The 22,395-nt window shown below is 42.5% G+C and overlaps 1 protein-coding gene across 8 annotated transcripts in view; it reads left to right on the forward strand.

Moving 5' to 3' along the window:
- The window catches only part of SNED1 (sushi, nidogen and EGF like domains 1), a 291,723-nt gene that overhangs the window by 137,931 nt on the left and 131,397 nt on the right, over window positions 1-22,395 (forward strand). For all 8 annotated transcript variants that reach the window (XM_073625738.1, XM_073625736.1, XM_073625737.1 and 5 more), the window contains one exon: window positions 20,767-20,880. In XM_073625738.1, the coding sequence (XP_073481839.1) occupies window positions 20,767-20,880 (114 nt within the window). The remainder of the gene's footprint in view (window positions 1-20,766; window positions 20,881-22,395) is intronic.

Below are 22,395 nucleotides of genomic sequence, written 5' to 3' on the forward strand. Positions count from 1 at the left end.
TCTACCAACCTGCTCAACTTTACTTAGTCAAGTCATAACTTTGGATATGGGTCCCCCTGTTGTACAGTTTAAATGATCTTTCTGTGTGTGCTCCTGCTATAGGATGGTCTCCCTGAGGTCAGCAAACATCATCTTGGCCCATCACTCTGTATATGCTGCCCTTCTCACAGCTGGAAGCAATATAGAGTTGCAGGGGGCATTAGTTATCAGCCTGTCATGTTCCACCTACAGCAGTGAGAAGTATGGCATGAGCTGGTGGTGGTTAGAAACTGGTAGTGACAGTGAAGTACACCTGAATAAACCCGCAAAAAGGAATTTTGGGGACAGTTTGTTCATCTTTAGAGACAGACTGTTTCCTATTTTTTTTAATGCAAGAATGTGATTGACAATAAAAGTGGCTGCAACATTTGGCCAAAAAAACAAGAGAATAATAACAATGTATAGTTTGTTAGTACAGCTTGGTGACAAACTAGCAGCGTGGGTCCAGGGGAGAATCGTAAGAAGCACTTGGATGGATGGCGGTCAGTCTAATAGTTAAAAGGTAGAGGAAAAGAATAGCTTTCTGCGCCACAAGGGACATAACCGTAAGAAGTTGTTCACAGTCTCTTGATATTTTGAGGCCTGGAATATTGATTACACCACTCAGGTGTTAGAGGTAGGCAGTTTACTAAGTGTGCGGTTTTGTATCGTACTACTGAGTGGCAAAAACATTTGAGCTTGGCACACGTCCAAAAGGCATAGTACAAGTCCACATCTAAATGGCCACATTAAGAGCAGCAAGAGGAGGAACTTAGGCCCACAAAATAGGAGCGATGTGGAGATACATAAGAATGGTGGAAAAGCCAAATCGTTATTTTGCTTGTTGTCAACATCAACCAAAGATTTTATAGACCTTTACAGTGCCACTGATTAAGAGTAGGAAGTCCAAGTTGTTCCACAGGGGGAGAAAAAGTGATGCATAGCTATTTAGCATGCAGCGTGTGCGCATTTTATTCCATGCCAACCACATGGGGTATACGAGAGGATCCAGTGACTCCTCAGTGGGCAAGAGTTCTTTAGGTATATGGAGAACAAATTACCGTATTATGAAGGGTTATGTTCTGGTCAAGTTGAGTATCAGTGCACATCAAGGTTCCATTAATCCAATCACTTACGTGTCTAGTTAGAGAGTTAAACAGTTCCAGATCAGGAAAATTAAAACTTCTATTGCTGGGAGGTTGTTGTAGAGTATGTAGGCCTATGGTTGCTCTCCTTCCACCCCAGGTGACTTCTCTGAACAGTTTATTGATATACTTAAGATCAGAGTGTTTAAGGAATAGGCGGAGAACCTGTATGGTGTAAAAAAAAAAAATACAATTTTTATCAAGTTTATTCTGCCCATATAAGAGGAAAGCTAGCAGTCTAGTACAGAAATTCCCATACCACGTATAATAACTTTTACAGTGGGGAAATAATTATTTGATCCCCTGCAGATTTTGTAAGTTTGCCAACTTACAAAGAAATGAAGGGTCTATCATTTTTATCATATGTGTATTTTAAATGATAGCGACAGAATATCAACCAAAAATCCAGAAAAAAACACATAAAACAAATGCTATAAATTGAGTTGCAGTTCAGTGAGTAAAATAAGTATTTGATTCCCAAACAAAACATGACTTAGTACTTGTTAGAGAAACCCTTGTTGGCAAGCACAGAGGTAAGATGTTTCTTGTAGTTGGTTTCCAGGATTGTACACGCCTCAGGAGGAATTTTGGTCCACTCTCTTTTACAGATCTTCTCTAAATCCTTAAGGTTTCTTGGTTGTCGCTTGGCAACTCAAAGTTTCAGCTCCTTCCATAATTTTTCTGAAGGATTAAGGTCTGGAGACTGACTAGGCCACTCCATGACCTTAATGTGCTTCTTCTTGAGGCATTCCTTGCCTTGGCAGTATGTTTTGGGTCATTGTCATGCTGAAAGACCCATCCATGACCCATCTTCAGTGTTCTGGCTGAGAAAAGAAGGTTCTCATCCAAGATTTTACAATACATGGCCCCATCCATTGGCCCCTCATTATGGCAAAGTCAGTTGTACCTTTAGCAGAAAAACAGCCCAAAAGCATAATGTTTCCACCTCTGTGCTTGACTGCAGGGATGGTGTTCTTAGGGTCATAGTCAGCATTTTTCTTCCTCCAAACACGGTGAGTCCCCCTCCTCAAGAAGGCACATGTACAGTCATGCCAGTGAACATCTAAATGATTCAGAGAAGGATTGGGAGAAAGTGCTATGGTCAGATGAGACTAAAATTGAGCTCTTTGGCATTAACTTGACTCACCGTGTTTGGAGGAAGAAAAATGCTGACTATGACCCTAAGAACACCATCCCTACAGTCAAGAACGGAGGTGGAAACATGATGCTTTGGGGATGTTTCTCTGCTAAAGGTACAGGCTGACTTTGCCACATTGAGGGGCCAATGGACGAGGTCATGTATTGTAAAATCCTGGATGAGAACCTTCTTCCCTTAGCCAGAACACTGAAGATGGGTCTTTCAGTATGACAATGACCCAAAACATACCACCAAGGCAACAAAGGAGTGGCTCAAGAAGAAGCACATTAAGGTCATGGAGTGGCCTAGTCAGTCTTTCTATAATCCTATAGAAAATTTATGGAGAGAGCTGAAACTTCAAGTTGCTAAGAGAAAGCCAAGAAACCTTAAAGCGGATGTAAACCTGATTCATGGAATTTGACCTAAGCACATATACCTGTGGTGTTTTCTTATCTCTCTCCAAAGCCTTGAGTCTGTGTTTTTCTGCTGCTCAGTTCTTCTGTTATCAGCATGATAACTTCTGACAAGTTCTCTGTCAACCAAGATAAAACCAGCCTAAAATTTGTGTGGAGGGAGGTTGCTATAAATAGATTAGCAGAGAGCTTGTCTTGTCACAGCACAGCACTGCACATTCCTTCCTTCCTTTGCAAATGTGGAGTGGGGGTGTGTGCCTTTCCTCCAATCAGCTGTCTTGGCTGTATGCCAAGAATCCACTCTCAGTGCTGAACAGGAAGAGAAAATCTCTAACAGGATGTGCACTTTCTAAAGAATATATTGTATAAAGCTAAAGACAGCAGATATGCATGTAAAACATATGTAGGGAGATTTGTTTCATCTCTGTGTATCATCTGAGGCTGTTCACTTCACTGGGTCTATGTGAGGGTTTACATCCACTTTAAGGATTTAGAGAAGATTTGTAAAGAAGAGTGGACCAAAATCCCTCCTGAGATGTGTGAAAACCTGGTCACCAAATACAAGAAACATCTTACCTCTGTGCTTGCCAACAAGGGTTTCTCCACCAAGTACTAAGTCATGTTTTGCTTGGGAAAAAAATACTTATTTTATTCACTGAACTGCAACTTAATTTATAGCATTTGTTTTATGTGTTTTTTTCTGGATTTTTGGTTGATATTCTGTCACTATCATTTAAAATACACCTATGATAAAAATTATAGACCCTTCATTTTTTTGTAAGTGGGCAAACTTACAAAATCTGCAGGGGATCAAAGATTATTTTTCCCACTGTACATAAAGAAAATAACAAAAACATTTATTTTGGCGCAGGCCAGTTTTAAACCCCCGCCCTCCCCACAAGCCTGTTTTTATCAGCTCCTACTTGAATAATTGTCAACCTCCCCCTACACCAGTCCAGTATAAATTTAGTTCAACTCTGGGGACAGCTGGCGAGGGTATAGCTGGCCTCTCCTTGTGCAAAATGCCACTCCGGCGATAAGTGCCCAGCACTTGTAAAGGGAACTTTGACTTAGGCACTTCTACAAAAAGCAAGTACAAACACCAAGTTGTCTGGCAGCTCCCTTTCATCTTCTCCCTTTCCCTTTTTTTTCTTATCCCCTCTCTCCACCCTCCAACATGCTCATACTAATCTTCTTTGCTATAAGGACCTCTCCCCTCAAACTCTAACTTCTCTACCCCCTCCCCCAAGCCCACAACCTGTACACTTCTGCCCACTCAATATTACTGCGCTCCTGCTCATTCTGAGCCTACGCAATGTCACCACTCCCACTTCATTACAGCATCTGCCTTCATATAAATCCCACTCCCAGCTTACCATCCTGACCCTCCTACTACTCCTAATGTCTGGCCCTCCTCCAGCTCAACTCTCATCCCCAAAACCGTCAGTCTACCTCCACCCACAGGAGCCGGAACTCCCACTCTCTTATCCCGATTCACCTGATTCCACGAGTCGTCCCCCCTCGCTTTTGTGTGCCCTTTGGAATGCCCGCTCAGTCTTCAACAAACTCACCTATATTAATGACATGTTCCTCTCCAACTCCCTTAATCTACTTGCAAATTACCAAAACCAACACTACCTCTCCAGCCACCCTCTCCCACAGTGGCCTTCTCTGGTCTCACTCACCCAGACCCAGTGGACGAAAAGGAGGCGATGTCGGACTTCTCCTCTCCCTGTAATGCACCTTCCAGGTTCTTCCTACACCTCTCTCTCTTTCACTCTGCTCTTTCGAAGTGCAGTCTTTTCTCTCCAGTCTGTCTGAGGGTCGCAGTCATTTATCGGCCTCCTGGACCAGTGTCACGCTTTATGCACGACATCTCGGGATGGCTACCCTACTTTCTCTCCTCTGAAATACCTGCCATCATCCTAGGTGACTTTAACATTCCAGTAAATGTTAACACCTCAACCACTTCTCAACTACCCGACCTAACCTCCTTTTTTAACCTAATGCGATGGACACAAACCACCATTCACTCCAACGGCAACACTCTTGACCTCGTATTCTCCCATCTCTGCACTCCCTTCAACCAGTCTAACACTCCCTTCCTCTCTCCGATCACAACCTTATCCATTTCACACTCTTCCTGTCTCCTACCTATAATGCTAAAATCACAGGAACCTTCCCCACCTCAACCCTTCCCTTCTTTAGTCTGCTACTGATGGCCTTTACAATAAAATCGCACCCCTGTCTTTCCCAGACCTGACCACTTCCATCTACAACAACATACTGTCATCCTCCCTGGACACACTTGCTCCTCTTTCTACACGCAGAACCAGGCCTCCTCTGCTACAACCCTGGCAAACAGACAACACCAGAAGTCTCAAGAGACGTAGCCATGCGCTTGAGCAAGCGCGGCATAAATCTAAATCCCTGCAAGACTTTACCCTCTACAAATCTGCCCTTCAAAAAATACTCCTGCCTCCACACTGCTAAACAAACCTACTACAACACTCTCATCAAAACCCTCTCATCCAAACCTCATCAACTCTTTTCTACCTTTAATTCCTTACTTCACCCCCCACTGCCTCCACCCACCAACTTGCTTACCGCACAGGAGATTGCCAAACATTTCAAAAGCAATATCGACACAATTCGTGATGAGGTATCCAGCATCCTTCCTCTCAAACTTCCTCCCCCAACCAACACATCAGGACCAACACCGCAATCAATATTTTCCTCCTTCAGCCCTGTTACCACTGAGGAAGTGGCCAAACTTCTCTCCATGGCCCACCTGTCCCCTGGTCCCTGTCCCCCCACAATTACTGCGACCACCTTGCTGCTCTATCCTAAACTCTCTAACCCACATCTTCAACCTTTCCCTCGCTTAAACATGCACTGGTTACCCCAATACTTAAAAAACCCTCACTGGACCCCACAGGTTTGAATAACTTAAAGGTAAACCCTCGCTGTTTTTCACCTTAATGCATCCTATGCATTAAGGTGAAAAACCTCCTGTGCTGCAGCAGTGCCCTCCAGCCCCCCTTATACTTACCTGAGCCCTGTAATTCCCACAACGGGAATAAGCACACCAGCTCCAGCCAGTGTCTCGTGTCTGGATTGGATAGATTGATAGCAGCGCAGCCATTGGCTCCCGCTGCTGTCAATCAAATTCAGTGACGCTGGTGCCGGGGGGGCGGAGCCTAGTCCTGTTGTCTGTGTCTACGGACACAGCAGCAAGGCACATAGGAGCACGGCTGTACGGGTGTCCCGTCTGAGAGCGTTTCTCCGGCAGGCACTCGAGAAGAAGAGGAGCCAGGAGTGCCGTGGAGGGACCCCAGAAGAGGAGGATCAGGGCCACTCTGTGCATAACCAACTGCACAGTGGAGGTAAGTGTGACATGTTTTTTGTTTTTTTAAACTGAACCTTTACAACCCCTTTAAGACTCATCTCTCTGCTCCCATTTGCCTCCAAGCTCCTTGAACACCTTGTCCACGACCGTGTGAGTTGCTACCTCACTCACAACAACCTTCTTTTTTTTAAAGGGTAAATGTATTGGTCTTTCACAAAATACAATAAACAGTGTTAACTATTTATCAGAAAGTATATAGTCACATATTCAAAGATAAGCATTTGTGCAGTCACATGTAGTACTTTTCAACATACATCAATTCAAATATTTTCTACTGCTACAAAAAAAATAAAAGTAAAAACCTAATACAGGTACATTAGTTATAGAAGTGCAATTATCCTAATGTAGGCATAACAGTCAACACTTTGGTACTGAGTATCTACTGTTCCCATTTTCATATCAAAGTTCACCATGCTTACACAAAAATGCTTTGTAAAACTTTCAATACCAGCAGATTTATGCTCCACAGACTGTAACATGGCCTCTATGGGTATTTACGTCTCAATGTCACCAGAAACCGATGTGATCCAGCCAGACCATAGCTTCTCAATTTTTTTGGGGCATCCTCTGGAAGTATATGTGAGCTTGAACAGTGGTAATGCTCTATTAATTAAGTCCACCCAGAATTAGACGGAAGGGACAATAGGATTTTTCCATTTGAGCGCTAGAGCCTTCTTGGCATAAAAAAACAAAATACGCAAAAGGGTTTTCTTATTACTAGACATTTCTTCACAACAACCTTCTTGATTCCCTACAGTCCAGGTTCTGCCCACAACATTCCACTGAAACTGCCCTACTAAAACTCACCAATGACCTACTAACTGCTAAAACCAATGGCCAGTACTCCATACACATACTGTTGGACCTCTCTGCTGCCTTCGACACAGTTGACCACCTGCTCCTCCTCAACAAACTTCACTCCCTTGACCTCCGTGATTCTGCTTTTTCCTGGTTCTCCTCCTACCCATCTCAGCGCACTTTCAGTGTGACGTACAGCACCATCTCCTCCTCTCCTCTTTCTGTTGGGGTACCCCAAGGCTCTGTCCTGGGGCCCCTCCTATTCTCTCTCTACAACCCCTGGCAAAAATTATGGAATCACCAGTCCCCGAGGATGTTCCTTCAGTTGTTTATTGTTGTAGAAAAAAAGCAGATCACAGACATGGCCAAAAACTAAAGGCATTTCAAATGGCAACTTTCTGGCTTTAAGAAACACTAAAAGAAATCAAGAAAAATAATTGTGGTGGCCAGTAACAGTAGATTTATAGAACAAGCACAGGGAATAAATTATGGAATCACTCAATTCTGAGGAAAAAATTATGGAATCACCCTGTAAATTTTCATTACAAACACTAACACCTGCATCAGATTAAATCTGCTTGTTAGTATGTAGGTAAAGAGGGTAAATCATCACGCAGTGTTGCACAAGATGTTGGTTGTTCACAGTCGGCTGTGTCTAAAACATGGACCAAATGGGAAGGTGGTTAAAGGCAAGCATACTGGTAGACCAAGGAAGACATCAAAGAGTCAAGACAGAAAACTTAAAGCAATATGCCTTGAAAACAGAAAATGTACAACAAAACAAATGAGGAACAAATGGGAGGAAACTGGAGTCAACATCTGTGACCGAACTGTAAGAAACCGCCTAAAGGAAATGGGATTTACATACAGAAAAGCTAAAAGAAAGCCATCTCTAACACCTAAACACAAAAAAACAAGGTTACAATGGGCTGAGGAAAGGCAATCGTGGACTGTGTATGATTGGATGAAAGTCATATTCAGTGATGAATCTCGAATCTGCATTGGGCAAGGTGATGATGCTGGAACTTTTGTTTGGTGCCGTTCCAATGAGATTTATGCAGACGACTGTCTGAAGAAAACATGCAAATTTCCACAGTCAATTATGATATGGGGCTTGCATGTCAGGTAAAGGCACTGGGGAGATGGCTGTCATTAGATCTTCAATAAATGCACAGGTTTACATTGAAATTTTGGACACTTTTCTTATCCCATCTATTGAAAGGATGTTTGGGGATGATGAAATCATTTATCAAGATGATAATGCATCTTGCCATAGAGCAAAAACTGTGAAAAAATTCCTTGAAGAAAGACACATAAGGTCAATGTCATGGCCTGCAAACAGTCCGGATCTCCATCCAATTGAAAATCTGTGGTGGAAGTTAAAGAAAATGGTCCATGACAAGGCTCCAACCTGCAAAGATGATTTGGCAACAGCAATCAGAGAAGGCTGGAGCCAGATTGATGAAGAGTACTGTTTATCACTCATTAAGTCAATGCCTCAGAGACTGCAAGCAGTTATAAAAGCCAGAGGTGGTGCAACAAAGTACTAGTGATGTGTTGGAGTGTTATTTTGTTTGTTTGTTTTTCATGATTCCATAATTTTTTCCTCAGAATTGAGTGATTCCATAATTTATTCCCTGTGCTTGTTCTATAAATCTAACTGTTACTGGCCACCACAATTATTTTTCTTGATTTCTTTTAGTGTTTCTTAAAGCCAGAAAGTTGCCATTTGAAATGCCTTTAGTTTTTGATCTGCTTTTTTTCTACAACAATAAACAACTGAAGGAACATCCTCAGGGACTGGTGATTCCATAATTTTTGCCAGGGGTTGTATACCCCTTCCCTGGGCCAGTTGATAACCTCCCACAGCTTCCAATACCACCTCTATGCCGACGACACCCAGATCTATCTCTCCACTCCTCAACTCACCCCCACTCTCCTCACGTATCACAAACTTCCTGAATGATATATCGGTATGGATGTCACATTACTTCCTTAAACTCATTCTTTCTAAAACTGAGCTTGTAATATTTCCTTCTCCCCGATCCCCTCCCCATGATTTTACCCTTAAGACACACAACCATTGGTCCCTCCACACAAGCCAGGGTGCTGGGTGTAATCCTAGACTCCAACTTCTCCTTCATCCCCCACATCCAATTGCTGGCTACATCTTGCTGCCTTAACCCCCCTAACATTTCCAGAATTCGCCCCTTCCTGACTAACGACACCACAAAACAACTAATTTACTCCTTGGTTATTTAACACATCGACTACTGCAACTCTCTCTGCTGTGGCATGTATTTTTGATCCTGTTTTTTTAATAAAAGGCAATTTTTGGAGTGCGGCTGTCCAGAACTATTCCTATTTCATTACTGCAACTCTCTCCTTGCTGGCCTACCCTTACACAGGATATGCCACCTTCAGTCTATTATGAATGCGGCTGCTAGACTCATACACCTCACTAACCGATCCGTGACTGCTGCTCCTCTCTGCCAATCCCTTTACTGGCTTCCACTACCCCACTGTATATAAAATTCAAAATACTAACCACAACATACAAGGCCATCCACAACATCGCCCCCAGCTACATCACCATCCTCATCTGCAGATATCACCCAAATCACCCCCTTTGCTCCTTCCAAGACCTCCTGCTCTCTAGCTCCCTTGTTACCTCCTCCCATGCTCGCCTCCAGGACTTCTCTAGAGCCTCTCCCATCCTCTGGAACTCCCTGCCCTGGTATGTCCAGTCAGCCTCTACCCTGTCCATCTTTAGGAAATCCCTGAAAACTCATTTATTCAGGGAAGCCTATCCCACACCCACCTAAGAACTGTACCTGAGCCACCCCCACCAGACCATCCCCTGCAGCTATTACCTTTTGTACCACCTCCCCCCTCCCTTTCGAATGTAAGCCCCACAAGCAGGCCCTCGTATCCCTTCTGTATTGAACTGTATTGTAATTGTGCTGTCCCTACATTGTAAAGTGCTGCACAAACTGTTGGCAGTATATAAATCCTGTATAATAATAATAATTTTGAAAATGATCCATCCCAATTTATAGGTAAAAGGCCTTTTGTGAATAGATTAATGCCATGATGAAGAGGGATGGATGAGGTAGTAAACAAAAAAGGGAAGAGAAAGGAAGGAAAATGGTGGAAAACCAAGGAGGGGGCTGATCAATAACAGTTGGTGGAACTCAATAGACATCAATGTGCCCAAAGAAGCAATTGTTTTCAAATGGGAAAAAGGAGGATCCACCATGAGGCAATGTGTAAATTAGGAGTGTCTGTAGAATTAAGTAATTATAGAAAAAACATTAAGAAATGCTCAAAGAAAGAAATGGTTCAAGAATATGTAACTCAATATTATCCAAATACAGGGGGAAAATAAAAGAGAGAAAGAAGAAAAAAAAGAAGCTGCGGGGGGAGTGGAACAAATGTACTGAGGAAGTAAAGCTCGAAAGTCACTACAAACCTGTTGACCTTGTCAGAAATTGTTGTCTGAAAGAGCCATCCTAGTGCTTATCTTAGACTACAGAATGGTTAGCCTTTAAGTTGTAGAGATCTGAAAGTGGGAGTGGTTGAGAAGTTTAGCCAAAGACACTGGGCAGGGCTGAAATTTGTAAGCTGTGAGCCCGTAACAGGTAGGCTGAATTTCTGGCAGGTCAACTGGTATTTTTCTATACTTGCCAGGTCTTTAAAGGGGAAAAAAACATAGCACAATGTCAACGTATTTTCTTTTTAATATTGCCTTGAAAAAAACATAAATGTGACAAAGTGCTATAGTATGTTATTCGTTTAAGCAGAATATATATATATTGTGGCATAGCGCACCCGTGCCACTATTTAAGATGGTGGTTTATGCCAGATTTTTTAAGAAGCAAGCACACTAATGGGACAATTGTGTGCTGGCTTCATATGAAAGTCAGTTATTGCTAGTTTACACTTGCTCCAAAACATGGCTTTGGATACGCTTTGTTAAAGCTCTCTGAACGCCAGTCAAAGCCCCTGTCACTAAATAAAATGGTTAGCTTACAGTCCTGTTTATACCTTGCTTTTGCTTGGTGCTTTGATGAGGCTTTAGTGGGGCTTCGATGAGGCTTTGGTGGAGCTTCGATGGGGCTTCAGTGAGACTTCGTGGGGTTTTGATGAGGCTTCGATGAGGCTTCGGTGGGGCTTCAATGGAGCTTCAAGTGAACTTTGCCATAGACTTCTATGGAGGCTTTTAGGACGCTTGGAAGCACCACTAAAGCTACATGGGGTATAATTTTTGAAGCAAAGCCAAAGCAAAGCAAAAGCAGGTGTAAACAGCACTGTAAGCTAACCATTTGTTTTAGTGACAGGGGCTTTGACTAGTGTTCAGAGAGCTTTAACAAAGCCTGTCCGAAGCCTTGTTTTGAAGTAAGTGTAAACTAGCTGTTGATGTGTGTTGAAGCCGAAGCAAGTGTAAATGAGCCCTTAGAGCTCAGAGCCCCACCCTTCCGAGGGGATCAGTGTGTGAAGGGAGCTGTGAGAGGTGCTGGTGTGCACCATACTGTCCAGGTCAGGACAGACCAAGGCCCGAGCCCGAGCCTGAGAGAGAATTCATGAGCAACAAAGCAGCTGGGAAGCTGCAAGGAAAGACTCAGAGCTGAGGTACAGCATCTGTGTACAAATGGATGTGTTTGATGGTCAGGGGGATAAAGAGCTACTAAGGGTTAGAAGGACCAAGCGATACTACTCAGAGCAGTAAAGCTGCCACGAGAGTGCCAGGAGGTTGAATGTTATGTTTGTTGCATTGATGATGAGAACCCCCTGTGTGGGAAGACATACCTGTGTGAACTTTTCATATTCTTTTAAATAAAATGGGCAGGAAAGCCCTGAAACTATTTCTGGTAAACACATTGTTTTGGCACTAACACTGAGCTACAAAACCCCAATATGTCACAATATATTATTATACTGTATATAATATAATATGTAATACTGTATATAATATAATATATAATTATACTATATATATATATATATATATATATATATATATATATATATATATATATATATATAAAACTTTGCAGTTGCAAGGGACTTATAAAACTTTCATGCAACAGTTTTTTTATACTATAGTTTTTTTCCCATGGCCAGGCCAGGGCAGGTAGAAACATCAGGCAAATGGGTGACATTAAAAAAACATCAGCCTTTTACATCTACTCTAGATGATTGAGTTGATTTCTCTATAATCTTGCAGCATCCCGGAAAAAAGAGTCCAGAACAAAGTTGCTAATGGAATGATGATACTTTAAAAAATGTTTGCTTTTAGCAATCGATTTTGGAGTGAATAGACTTTTCCTAAATGAAAAATACATCCACTGTTGGTAATTTGTTTGTTCAAGAAAAAAACTTAATTTTGCTCTTTTGAAATCTCTTGTCATTACTGTCCAAAATGAATGTCGATTTGACCCAACAAATCATTAGAAAATTGACAGAATGTTCCTTAAATGAAGATTTTTAAACAAAATTGTACAAGTGCACGGTCAGCTTAAAAAGTGGATGTAAACCCGATTCATGAAATTTGACCTAAACACATATATGTGTAGTGTTTTCTTATCTCTCTCCAAAGCACTAAGTCCAGGGTCTTTCTGCTGTTTCTCTTTTATCAGCCTGATAACTTCTGACAAGTTCTCTGTCAACCAAGATAAAACCAGCCTGAAATTTGTGTCAAGGGAGGTTGCTATAAATAGATTAGCAGAGAGCTTGCCTTGTCACAGCACAGCTCTGCAAGTCTCTGCCTATGTGGAGGGGGGATGTGTGCCTTTCCTCCAATCAGCTGTCTTGACAGTATGTCAAGAATACACTCCCAGTGCTGAACAGGAAGAGAAAATCTGTAATAGGATGTGTACTTTCTAAAGAATATATAAAGCTAAAGACAGCAGATATACATGTAAAACTTATGTAGGGAGATTTGTTTCATCTCTGTGTATCATCTGAGGCTGTTCACTTCACTGGGTATATGTGAGGGTTTACATCCACTTTATTGCCGCATACACACGATCAGAATTTCCGACAACAAATATTCAATGTGAGCTTGTTGTCGGAAATTCCGACCGTGTGTAGGCTCCATTGGACATTTTCTGTCGGAATTTCCGACAACAAAAATTTGAGAGCTGGATCTCAAATTTTCCGACAGCAAAATCTGTTGTCGTAAATTCCGAGCGTGTGTAGACAATTCCCACGCACAAAATTCCACGCATGCTTTGAATCAATTACGAGACGGAAGCGCTCGGTCTGGTAAAACTAGCGTTCACGCTGCAAAGTTTTTAATCTTTTAATGCAGCACATTTCTTCTTCTTTATAATGCTAGAATAATGAAGTTGTTTTGCTGCTGATATTCACACAGAGTTCTGACAAACTGATTTCTTTATTATTTCTCGTGATCTCCATAATAATGGTTATATATTTTTTTTTGTCGCCAGATTTCCATAATAATGGTTATATAATTTTTTTATAGTGATCTACTTTTTTTTGGTCAATATCTCCTGATTTTTTTTTTTTCTAGTGATCTCCATAATATTTTTTCTTGTTTTGTGTGTCAAGTTACCACAACACCATTATTATCTTGTATTTTTTAACCTCAAGGAGATTGGTTGGTGTCCCTTGTTAATTTGACATTGTATTTTTGAAATGTACCTGCCTACTCACAAACAAACTGTCCTTTTTGAACTAAAACACATAGCCAAGGATTTGTGCTAAAAAAAAATAGACATTTATTAGAGGTCATAACAAAATAAAGAGGAAGGCAACGCTGGAAAAACTGATGAAATTGGCAAAGCCTTTGTACCCCAGGGTACACATCGACTATTTGACAGGCAAAATTGGTAGCCTGAGGAGTTCATTTAATAGGGAGCACAATCCGGTCCAGGACTCCGAGAGATCAGGAGCAGCAGCAGATGACATATATGCCCCGAGGCTGTGGTCTTACAACAGCCTGTGTCTTTTTTGTCAGACCAGACTGAACCTAGGCCATCACTCTCTTGTCTTCCTTACACACTTGCTTCCACACTTGCTTCCAGGCTGTGGCTTTGGTGTTGGAGTTGTGGCGGAGGTGGAGGAGGAGGAAGATGGTCCAACTCACACAGGTGGATTTTGCTTGTGAGTTCGCCCCTCGGCCCCTTATTTAGGGCCAGATAGATCACTTTCTCACAAATAAGGCCTTGGCCCACTTCCATTTCCTGCATTTTGCTGGCTACCATGCAGGCATAGGCCTCTTGAATATTGGGGGTGGTTCTGAGGGCCACAGTAGCCTCCTGAATCAAAGAAAGCGCTGACTCCTCCACGCTCCTCCCCTTCCTGGTACTTTTTGTTGGAAGGCGGAGGGGAGGAACCTGGGTTTCGGTCAGGCTACTGGGCACGGCCACCTCCTGGCAGCCACTTACCCCCGCCTCCTCTTGGCTGAGACTTTCCACAGCCTCCTCCTGGCTGAGACTTTCCTGTGTATGAAAATGGGACATAGTTTTAGTTTTTTGGTCACCAATCACACACAATTTAGAGCTCATGACTGTTGCAAATTGAATGTTAACAAATAGAAAAGACTATCATTCTGACCCCAGCATTTTTCCTTCTTGTCCCAATCATTTTTGGCTACTATTGTCTATTGATATGGAAACCACTTTCCTAATTCCGAAATTAGTGATCAATACTAACATCTAGTTAACATCATTCAATTTTTGGACAAGAAATATGTTGAACAATGCTATACCTGGCTAAAGCTGGGCTCCTCCACATCTTCCTGGGTGGAAGGCCCAGGTTGTACATTGAAAGCCTCATCTGATGTGGAAGGAAGAGTGGAAGGAAAGGTTGAGAGTGATAGCCTGATTTCAGTCCGGTCTGACAAAAACCGCAGTCTGTGGTAGTACCACAGCCTGGGGACATAAACATCATCTGCTGCTGCTCCTGATCTCATGGAATCCTGGACCTTCTTGTGCTCCCTATTATATGTGCTCCTCAGGCCATCAATTTCGCACTTCAAATAGGGGATGGTTGCCGTGGGAATCACCGGCTTCACCAATTCCAGCAATTGATCCAGCGCTGCTTTCCTCTTTATTTTATTATTATAAAAAGTGTGTTTCACCTGCCACAGACAGGCCAGCTCCCTGTATTTATCAATGAAGTCGGGGAGGAAGTCATAATCATTGAATCTATCCATTTTATCTGCAAGACACAACACAAGACAAACCCTAATGTCAGGCTAAACTCTTCTAATTTAGTCCCAATATAGGCCTAAAACTATAAGCAGTATAGGCCACTGATGCCCCAAGTTAAAATGGGACCTTCGTTAGCACAACCGGCGCTTCCGCTACTCCGTCCTCCGCTCACAGATCGTACGTACGATGCACTCGTGTTATGCTTTATATACACTGCGCATGCGTGAAACTCTGCCCGCCCCTGACCTTCTTTCTAGTATATTCCCCGCCCCTTCTCTTTCGGCACAGTGGGAGAGCACATGGCGAAGAAAGAGCAAGTGCATGCAGAGGAGAGCAGCGAGGAGGACGACGAAAGCCCGGAGCCACGAATGTCCCGATCCCGGAGGAGATTTAAGGCGTCAAATATGTCCTTTGTAGAGATGGTGGACATCTTGAAGAGGGCCGACTATGACGGGAAATATGGACTGTACAGAAACCCAAATGTCAGAAAGGCCAAAGTCATGGCTAAAGTTGTGGAAAGTCTGCAGAAGAATTTTGGGGTATGGCGATCCAATGATGAACTGAGGAAACGATGGTCAGACCTCAAATTGAGGGAGCAGGATCAGTACAGAAAATCAGGAGAGTGCTGCAAAAAGTAAGTATTTGGTTGTGTGTCCTTATTATTATTATTACTTTCGTGCTGCTCCATGTGCTTTTCTTTGCTGTTGTACAGTTTAAAACGGCGTTTAAAATGGCAAGTTTCAGGTTCATGGGCACAGTAATCGTTCGTAGTAAACATCCTTCGTTCGCCCACTAATACAATGTTTTTGACAGATGCAGGTGAACTCCATTTGTTCATGCCTATTTGAAAGATGTTTGTTGTCTGGATGGGTTTGTAACTAGAATGAAATGCAAACTCGATTCAGTGTAAGGAGAGGACACTCAGCAGCTGTTTACACATCTGGACGCAGGAGCACTAGTGTGGGACACCAGAACACCCTTTTTAGGGTGTCCCACACAGGTGTTCCAGTGGATACTAGGATACTAGGGGTGTCTCCATGTGTGAAACTTGCACAAAACAGGTAAGTATTCCAGCTTGAAGAAAGGGCAAAAATCATGTCTTCAGCTTGGAACTCCGCCAAAACAGACAATTGTACGTCACTTCCAAGCAATGTTTCATATTCCTAATTCTGTCCTGAAATATCTGTGTGCTAAATATATCTATTTTTTAATTCACATAGGGGAGAAAAGTCTTGGAACGTCTGAGGTCACCAGGGACCCCCAACCTCATAAAGAAGGGGAAGTCACAACACCACAACCTCAGGATGTGGAGGAAGGAGAGGTTTATGAAGTGGGCGAAATAGTGACCACAACAGGTGAGTGTCTGAAACCACAGCTTCAGGTAATAGATGTATGCCTGCATATTTATAATACATGGTGTGTTTTATTCTTTTTAGGTGATGTGGATGTTGTGGAAGAAGAATCTCATTTCACCAGTGCAAGTGCACATGTCCTCATCGGGGAGATCATAGTGTGCAATCGTCATTTAGAAAAGATAAAGGAAAACATCAATGATGTTCAACAAAAAACGAAGAACATCATTGATGTTTTAGGCAGAATCTAAAACACAAAAATTCTACCGTTTTGTTGTGTAAATTTTTCTTTAAAATCAAGTTATAAAGTATTTTAAAAGCCAAATTTTGAAGATGCATACAGTGTGTCAACATGTGCTATCTGCCATCACGGGATATCAATGTACGCGTTTTGTGGGTGCAACCCCTTCCTCGCAACTAAAGTAGATGAAAGGAAGGGGTTGTACCCCCGAAACACGTCCATTGATCCCCCATGATGGGAGGTAGCACATGTTGACATTAGGCATGGGATCAGGAGGGAAATCCTCATTTTGACTTGCAATTTGTGTGCATCTTCAAAATTTGGCTTTTACAGGGGTGACATCACCCCATCTGATGAAGGCAATATCAACAGTTTGGACATACTAATGTCTGATATTGCCTTCACTTTGTCAAAGTTGAACTTTGTAAGTTCCTGAGTTGTGTATGTTTTATGGTTTTAAACATGCCTGTTTAACCCAAAAAAAGGCTATTTGTACTGTCAAACCTAAAAATGTTATACAACAAATATGTTGGTTTGTTCAAAAACCCTTTTCTAACGCACATTTGAATGTGCTTTGAGTAAAATGTTTTATACTCAACAATGTGTGGCTTCTTCTTTCAATGCTCAGTACCAGTTTTTGGACTAAGTTGGTGTTTACAGTGACAATGGGGGTTATTTACTAAAGGCAAATCCACTTCAGTGCAGTTTCAAGTGCACTTTCAGTGAATTTGCCTTTAGTAAATAACCCCACAGTGCTCTAAAATTTGCCACAATCAGGCCATTTTCGGGACTCAAAACAATTAATAATTCATGGTGCTGAAAAGGATGTGTTTTTTTTTTAGCATTAATGCATTACATAGATTATAACAAAAACAAGGTGTGTGTGTAGCAGACCCACAACATAATAGTTAGCTGAAGAAGAGATTGTCACCTCATGTATCAAATAAATTACGTTTGCACTTTTGAAGAAAATGGCCAAAAAGAAAAGCCCATTTGAGAACCTAGGAGACAGCTAAAAGAAACACAAGCAGTAAATCAAATGAAATATTATTTCAGTTTAAAATAAAATTTATTTTAAAAATGTTTCTCAAACATTTGCTGGCATATCAATGGCCCCCCTACCCGCAAAGTATTCCAGATATTTTTGACGGACTTCGCGGACACTTTGGGGGGGCAAGCCAGGGCGGCCAGCTTCAAAAGCTGTCAGGGTTGACTGATCTAGCAATCCTGTCTCAGGCCCAACTGAGGCCACATAGTTCGAAGCATTTCTCCTTAGAAAGTTGTGCATAATGCAGCATGCAAGTACAATATGGTTTATTTTGTATTCCGCCATGTGACTTGGCATCAGGAATAGGCAGAACCGGCTGGCCATTATGCCGAAAGCATTCTCCACCACTCTTCTGGCTCTGGCCGACCGGTAGTTAAAAACCCTCTGGTCCAAGGTGAGGGTCCTCATGGGGAATGGCCGCATCAGGTTTTCACCAAGCCCAAACGCTTCATCAGCGACAAAGACGAATGGTAGACCAGCCACGTTGTCTTCTGCAGCTGACAATCCCAAGCTGCCACTCTGGAGCCATCGATAGAACTCGGTCTGGGCGATGACTCCACCATCCAACATCCGGCCATTCTTCCCCATGTCCACATAGAGAAACTCATATGTTGCTGACACCACTGCCAACATCACTATACTATTAAACCCCTTGTAATTATAATAGTATGACCCCGAGTTGGGGGGTGGCACGAAGTGGACGTGTTTCCCATCAATAGCCTCTTCGCAGTTGGGAAAGTCCCACCGCTGGGCAAAGTGGGATGCCACAGTCTGCCATTCCTGTGGCGTTGAAGGAAACTGTCAAACAAGAAAAAAAAAAATTAGTACTTTTGCACAACACATTGCAAGCAGATTAGACACAAACATTCTTGGACAACATCAGTATAACATTTATTTTAAGGATTATTTAAAGACAAAAATATAAGGTCCATTTATCAGATTCCTCACCCCCCTCTGATGGCCCATTTAAAAATTTTAGGGGGGGGATGTTTTGGACAGGTAACCCTCTCCACTTCATTGAGAGCTGAATGCATACATAATGTGTGTTACTTTGGCCAGCCCCTCCTTACTTACACTATTGACAGCCCACTGGACAGGTAAGAAGTGTCATAATACAAAAATATAAATACACACTGTATAAATTGAAGCACAACAAAACTTTAAACAGTACCATTTGAAAGTATTCAGGCAGGCCCTTGCACTACATGCTTTAGTGAATTCATCCATAAATCTAAACCACAAAAGTGGTAGGTATAGTGTGTATGGGTTTGGCAAAGTCAGCAGATAGAGGATTGGTATCGGTTGACTTAGCGGTTGGAGGAAGGGAGGGTTCTAAATAAGTTTGGGCCCCCCCCAAAAAGCCTCTGGTATTCTGACTGAATTTAAGGACAAAAATTACATTTGTATACATTTTAGAGGGTGTTTAGGGTAAAGCACTACGACGGAACTGACAAAATACATTGTTAAGTGACTAGGCTAGGTGTGTATGGGCTCAGGATAGCATGCTGGGGAGGTTAGTGAAGGCAGATATCCATGAAGGACAAAAAAGGAGCATTAAAAGCTTCCAGGCATGCATGAGGATAAAGAGGACATTCACAGCATATTACAATCATGGTAATTATGGAATGATGAAATAAATACAATACATTAGCAAACATTACATACATTGAATGTGATGTTAAAGGATAAAATCTACCCTAATATAGTCCTTCTGCAGGACCTGTATGATGGCAGAACAGGTCTCTGGAATAATGATCCCCAGAGCCTGGGAGGAGATGCCTGTCGAGAACTTGATGTCCTGCAGACTTCTCCCCGTCGCCAAGTACCGCAAGGTGATGACTAGCCTCTGCTCAGGAGTGATGGCTTGCCGCATGCAGGTGTCCTGCTTGGTAATATAGGAGGACAGCAAAGCCAACAAACGGTGAAAAACGGGGTCTGTCATCCGGAGATGATTCCTGAAATCATCAGGATTAAATTCACGGATCTCCCACAGCAAAGGCATGTGTGAGAATTGGTCACGCTGGAGTAACCAATTCTTCGTCCATGAACTCCTCCTCACCCCTGTTCATGGATTGGGCTTGGGTCAAAGTAAGAACCCCAACACCAAGCCCCCGCATAGCACAAACTCTACGATAAGTACGTACCCGCAACATGGCTAGAAAACGGTTGGCTGGTCAGTCCGAACTAACAGAACGCACTGAAAATCAGAAAGGCCTGAGAAGAGTGACCTGAAAATCAGAAACGAACGGACAGGAATGCACTGAAAAACAGATACGAACTATAAAAGAACTACTGAAAAACAGATACGAACTGACTACACACACTGAAAAACAGATACGAACCCACAAACACTAGCTGAAGAGCAGTAACGATCTGAAAAGCACGAGGCTGAAAAGCGCGAATCGTCTCTCATCAAACTTCTACTAACACGAGATTAGCAGAAGGAGCCCAAAGGGTGGCGCACTGGCTATTGAGCTTCCTTTTTCTAGTCCCGTCGTATGTGTTGTACGTCAGCGCGTTCTTGCCGATCAGAATTTCTGAAAACATTTGTGCGATCATGTGTATGCAACACAAGTTTCAGCCAACATCCGTCGGAAATAAATCCACGGTTTGGTTGTCGGAAATTCCGATCGTCTGTATGCGGCATAAGTCTCACTACTTTGACTTAGGAGACAGTCACTAAGGTGGACATGTCTGGCATTCAAACTGTTTACCACTAGCACAATCCTACAAATCCTCACTATGGTTTATATATATGTATATATATGTAAACATATATATATATGTTTCTGGCATCTCCCGGTGTAATTCTTAAAGAATAGAGTTTACTGTTAGACAGCTGCAGAAGTAAATGTATTTTCTGTTTAAAGAAGCAACTTGCTGTTTAAAGTGATGAACTCTTAAAAAATAGACACAAGACATCTTTTAAAATAGTGGGACTACCATTTGCATTGTTTCTGCCTCTTTGTAGCTTCATTAGCAAATATTTTAGTAATTTCACAACCTTACCTTTCTGATTTCTAGAGATCAGACCATGTTCTTCTCATCCTTGCTTGAATGGAGGGATATGTGAAGATCATGAGGATACATACAGCTGCCTGTGTTCTTTAGGATTCACTGGAGCACATTGTGAAACTGGTAAGTATACAGCAATCCAGTGCCCAGCTGATAACTGTAGTGATTACTATTCATTCTGATTTCAGAGGATTTCAGAGATCAGATCAGAGGTCTTGTATCACACTAGAATTAGCAAGAAGAAGTCAGTTCAATGACAAGGATTAAGAGAAAAGCATAACAAAAAGCTATTGTACTACCAGTAATTGTAAAATTCTTCAGTAATATACTGAAGTAAGATTGCAATGGTATACTAAATGTAATGTTTTAAATCGTTTTCTTTCTCATTCATTAGGGGGCACAGGGTTATCATGAGAGTTATACTAGTATCTACAAGAGATTGAATACTTACAAGTTGTTAATCATCCAGATATAGCCCCTCTTACTCTCATTAGGCTTCAGCTTTAAATGCTAGTACCTTAGAAAAATAGACATATCCTCTAAGATGCAAACCCTTCCCAAGAGTCTTTTTTCTGCTTTATCAATATCCTTTTTCCATCAGTCAAGCTTCCTTGCTTACTGCACTCAGAGAGCTAATTTTTTGCAGTTTTCAGGATTGGTTAATTTTTGCCGTAGCCTTTTAAACTGTTGCCAAATCTCGCCATACTAAGATGTGGGAACGGCTTTTAATGTGACTCTAGGACACTGGGCTCTGATTGCAGCACTCTTCAGATACCCAGTGTACTGTGTGAGTCAGCTGAACAGCGCTTTACACGTCCAGGGCTGAGGTACACCTGTCAGTGGAACCCTGTACCTGAAGACTCTTCAGTGAGTATGCCCACAGGTGGGGCAAAGACTGTCTGGAAGGGGCAAATTTCCTAGTTTCTACTCTGGCACATCCTAGCTTGAGTGTGTTTGGGAGCTGCAGGATGCCTTTTGGACTATTGCTGCTGTAAGTCAAGGGGTCGTTCCCTTTTTGCAGCCTGTCATGTGCTTTATGTGCTACTCTCCTTTGCTGTGCCCACACTGAGGTTATGGCCTGGGGCTCTGGCTGTAACACTTCATGTGTTGAAGGGAAAAGGTGGGAATCTGGCACCCTGCTCCCCGCCTTGCTAAGAGTGTGTGGCCACCCCTCCTCCTCGTAATTCGATTTCCTACCTTTCACCTAATGCCTGCACAAATACTGCCATGCATCTCTGAAAGTTAAGCCATGAGCTCCCTTGTGCCTAACAGTGACAAGGTAACAGACAGCCACATAACCCCTCCACCTCTGCAGCTCACTTTAAGTACCCCTTGTGGTACCTGCAATCCTATACATTTGCAGTATGTCAGGTCATGAGCGCAGTGGAAGTTATCCTGCATGCTCTCCCAGCTCCTGGATCACTAATAACTCTGGAGCAGCTTGCAATGCCCCTGCCCAAGGGCCTGACACTGACAGCCTGAACAGTTTTTCCCGCTGGAGTCCTCACATTCTTTGGAGTCTTCCCTAACTTCTCAAAGTGTGAATCCTTTTTTGAGTGCAGGCTGTAGAGCCTAGGACAACTGACTGAACAAGTGTGAACAGACATAATTAGAAAGAATAGGATTCTGCGGTAGTCA

Source organism: Aquarana catesbeiana, linkage group LG04 (assembly GCF_042186555.1).
Source record: "Aquarana catesbeiana isolate 2022-GZ linkage group LG04, ASM4218655v1, whole genome shotgun sequence".
In the NCBI taxonomy this organism is placed as follows: Eukaryota; Metazoa; Chordata; class Amphibia; order Anura; family Ranidae; genus Aquarana; species Aquarana catesbeiana.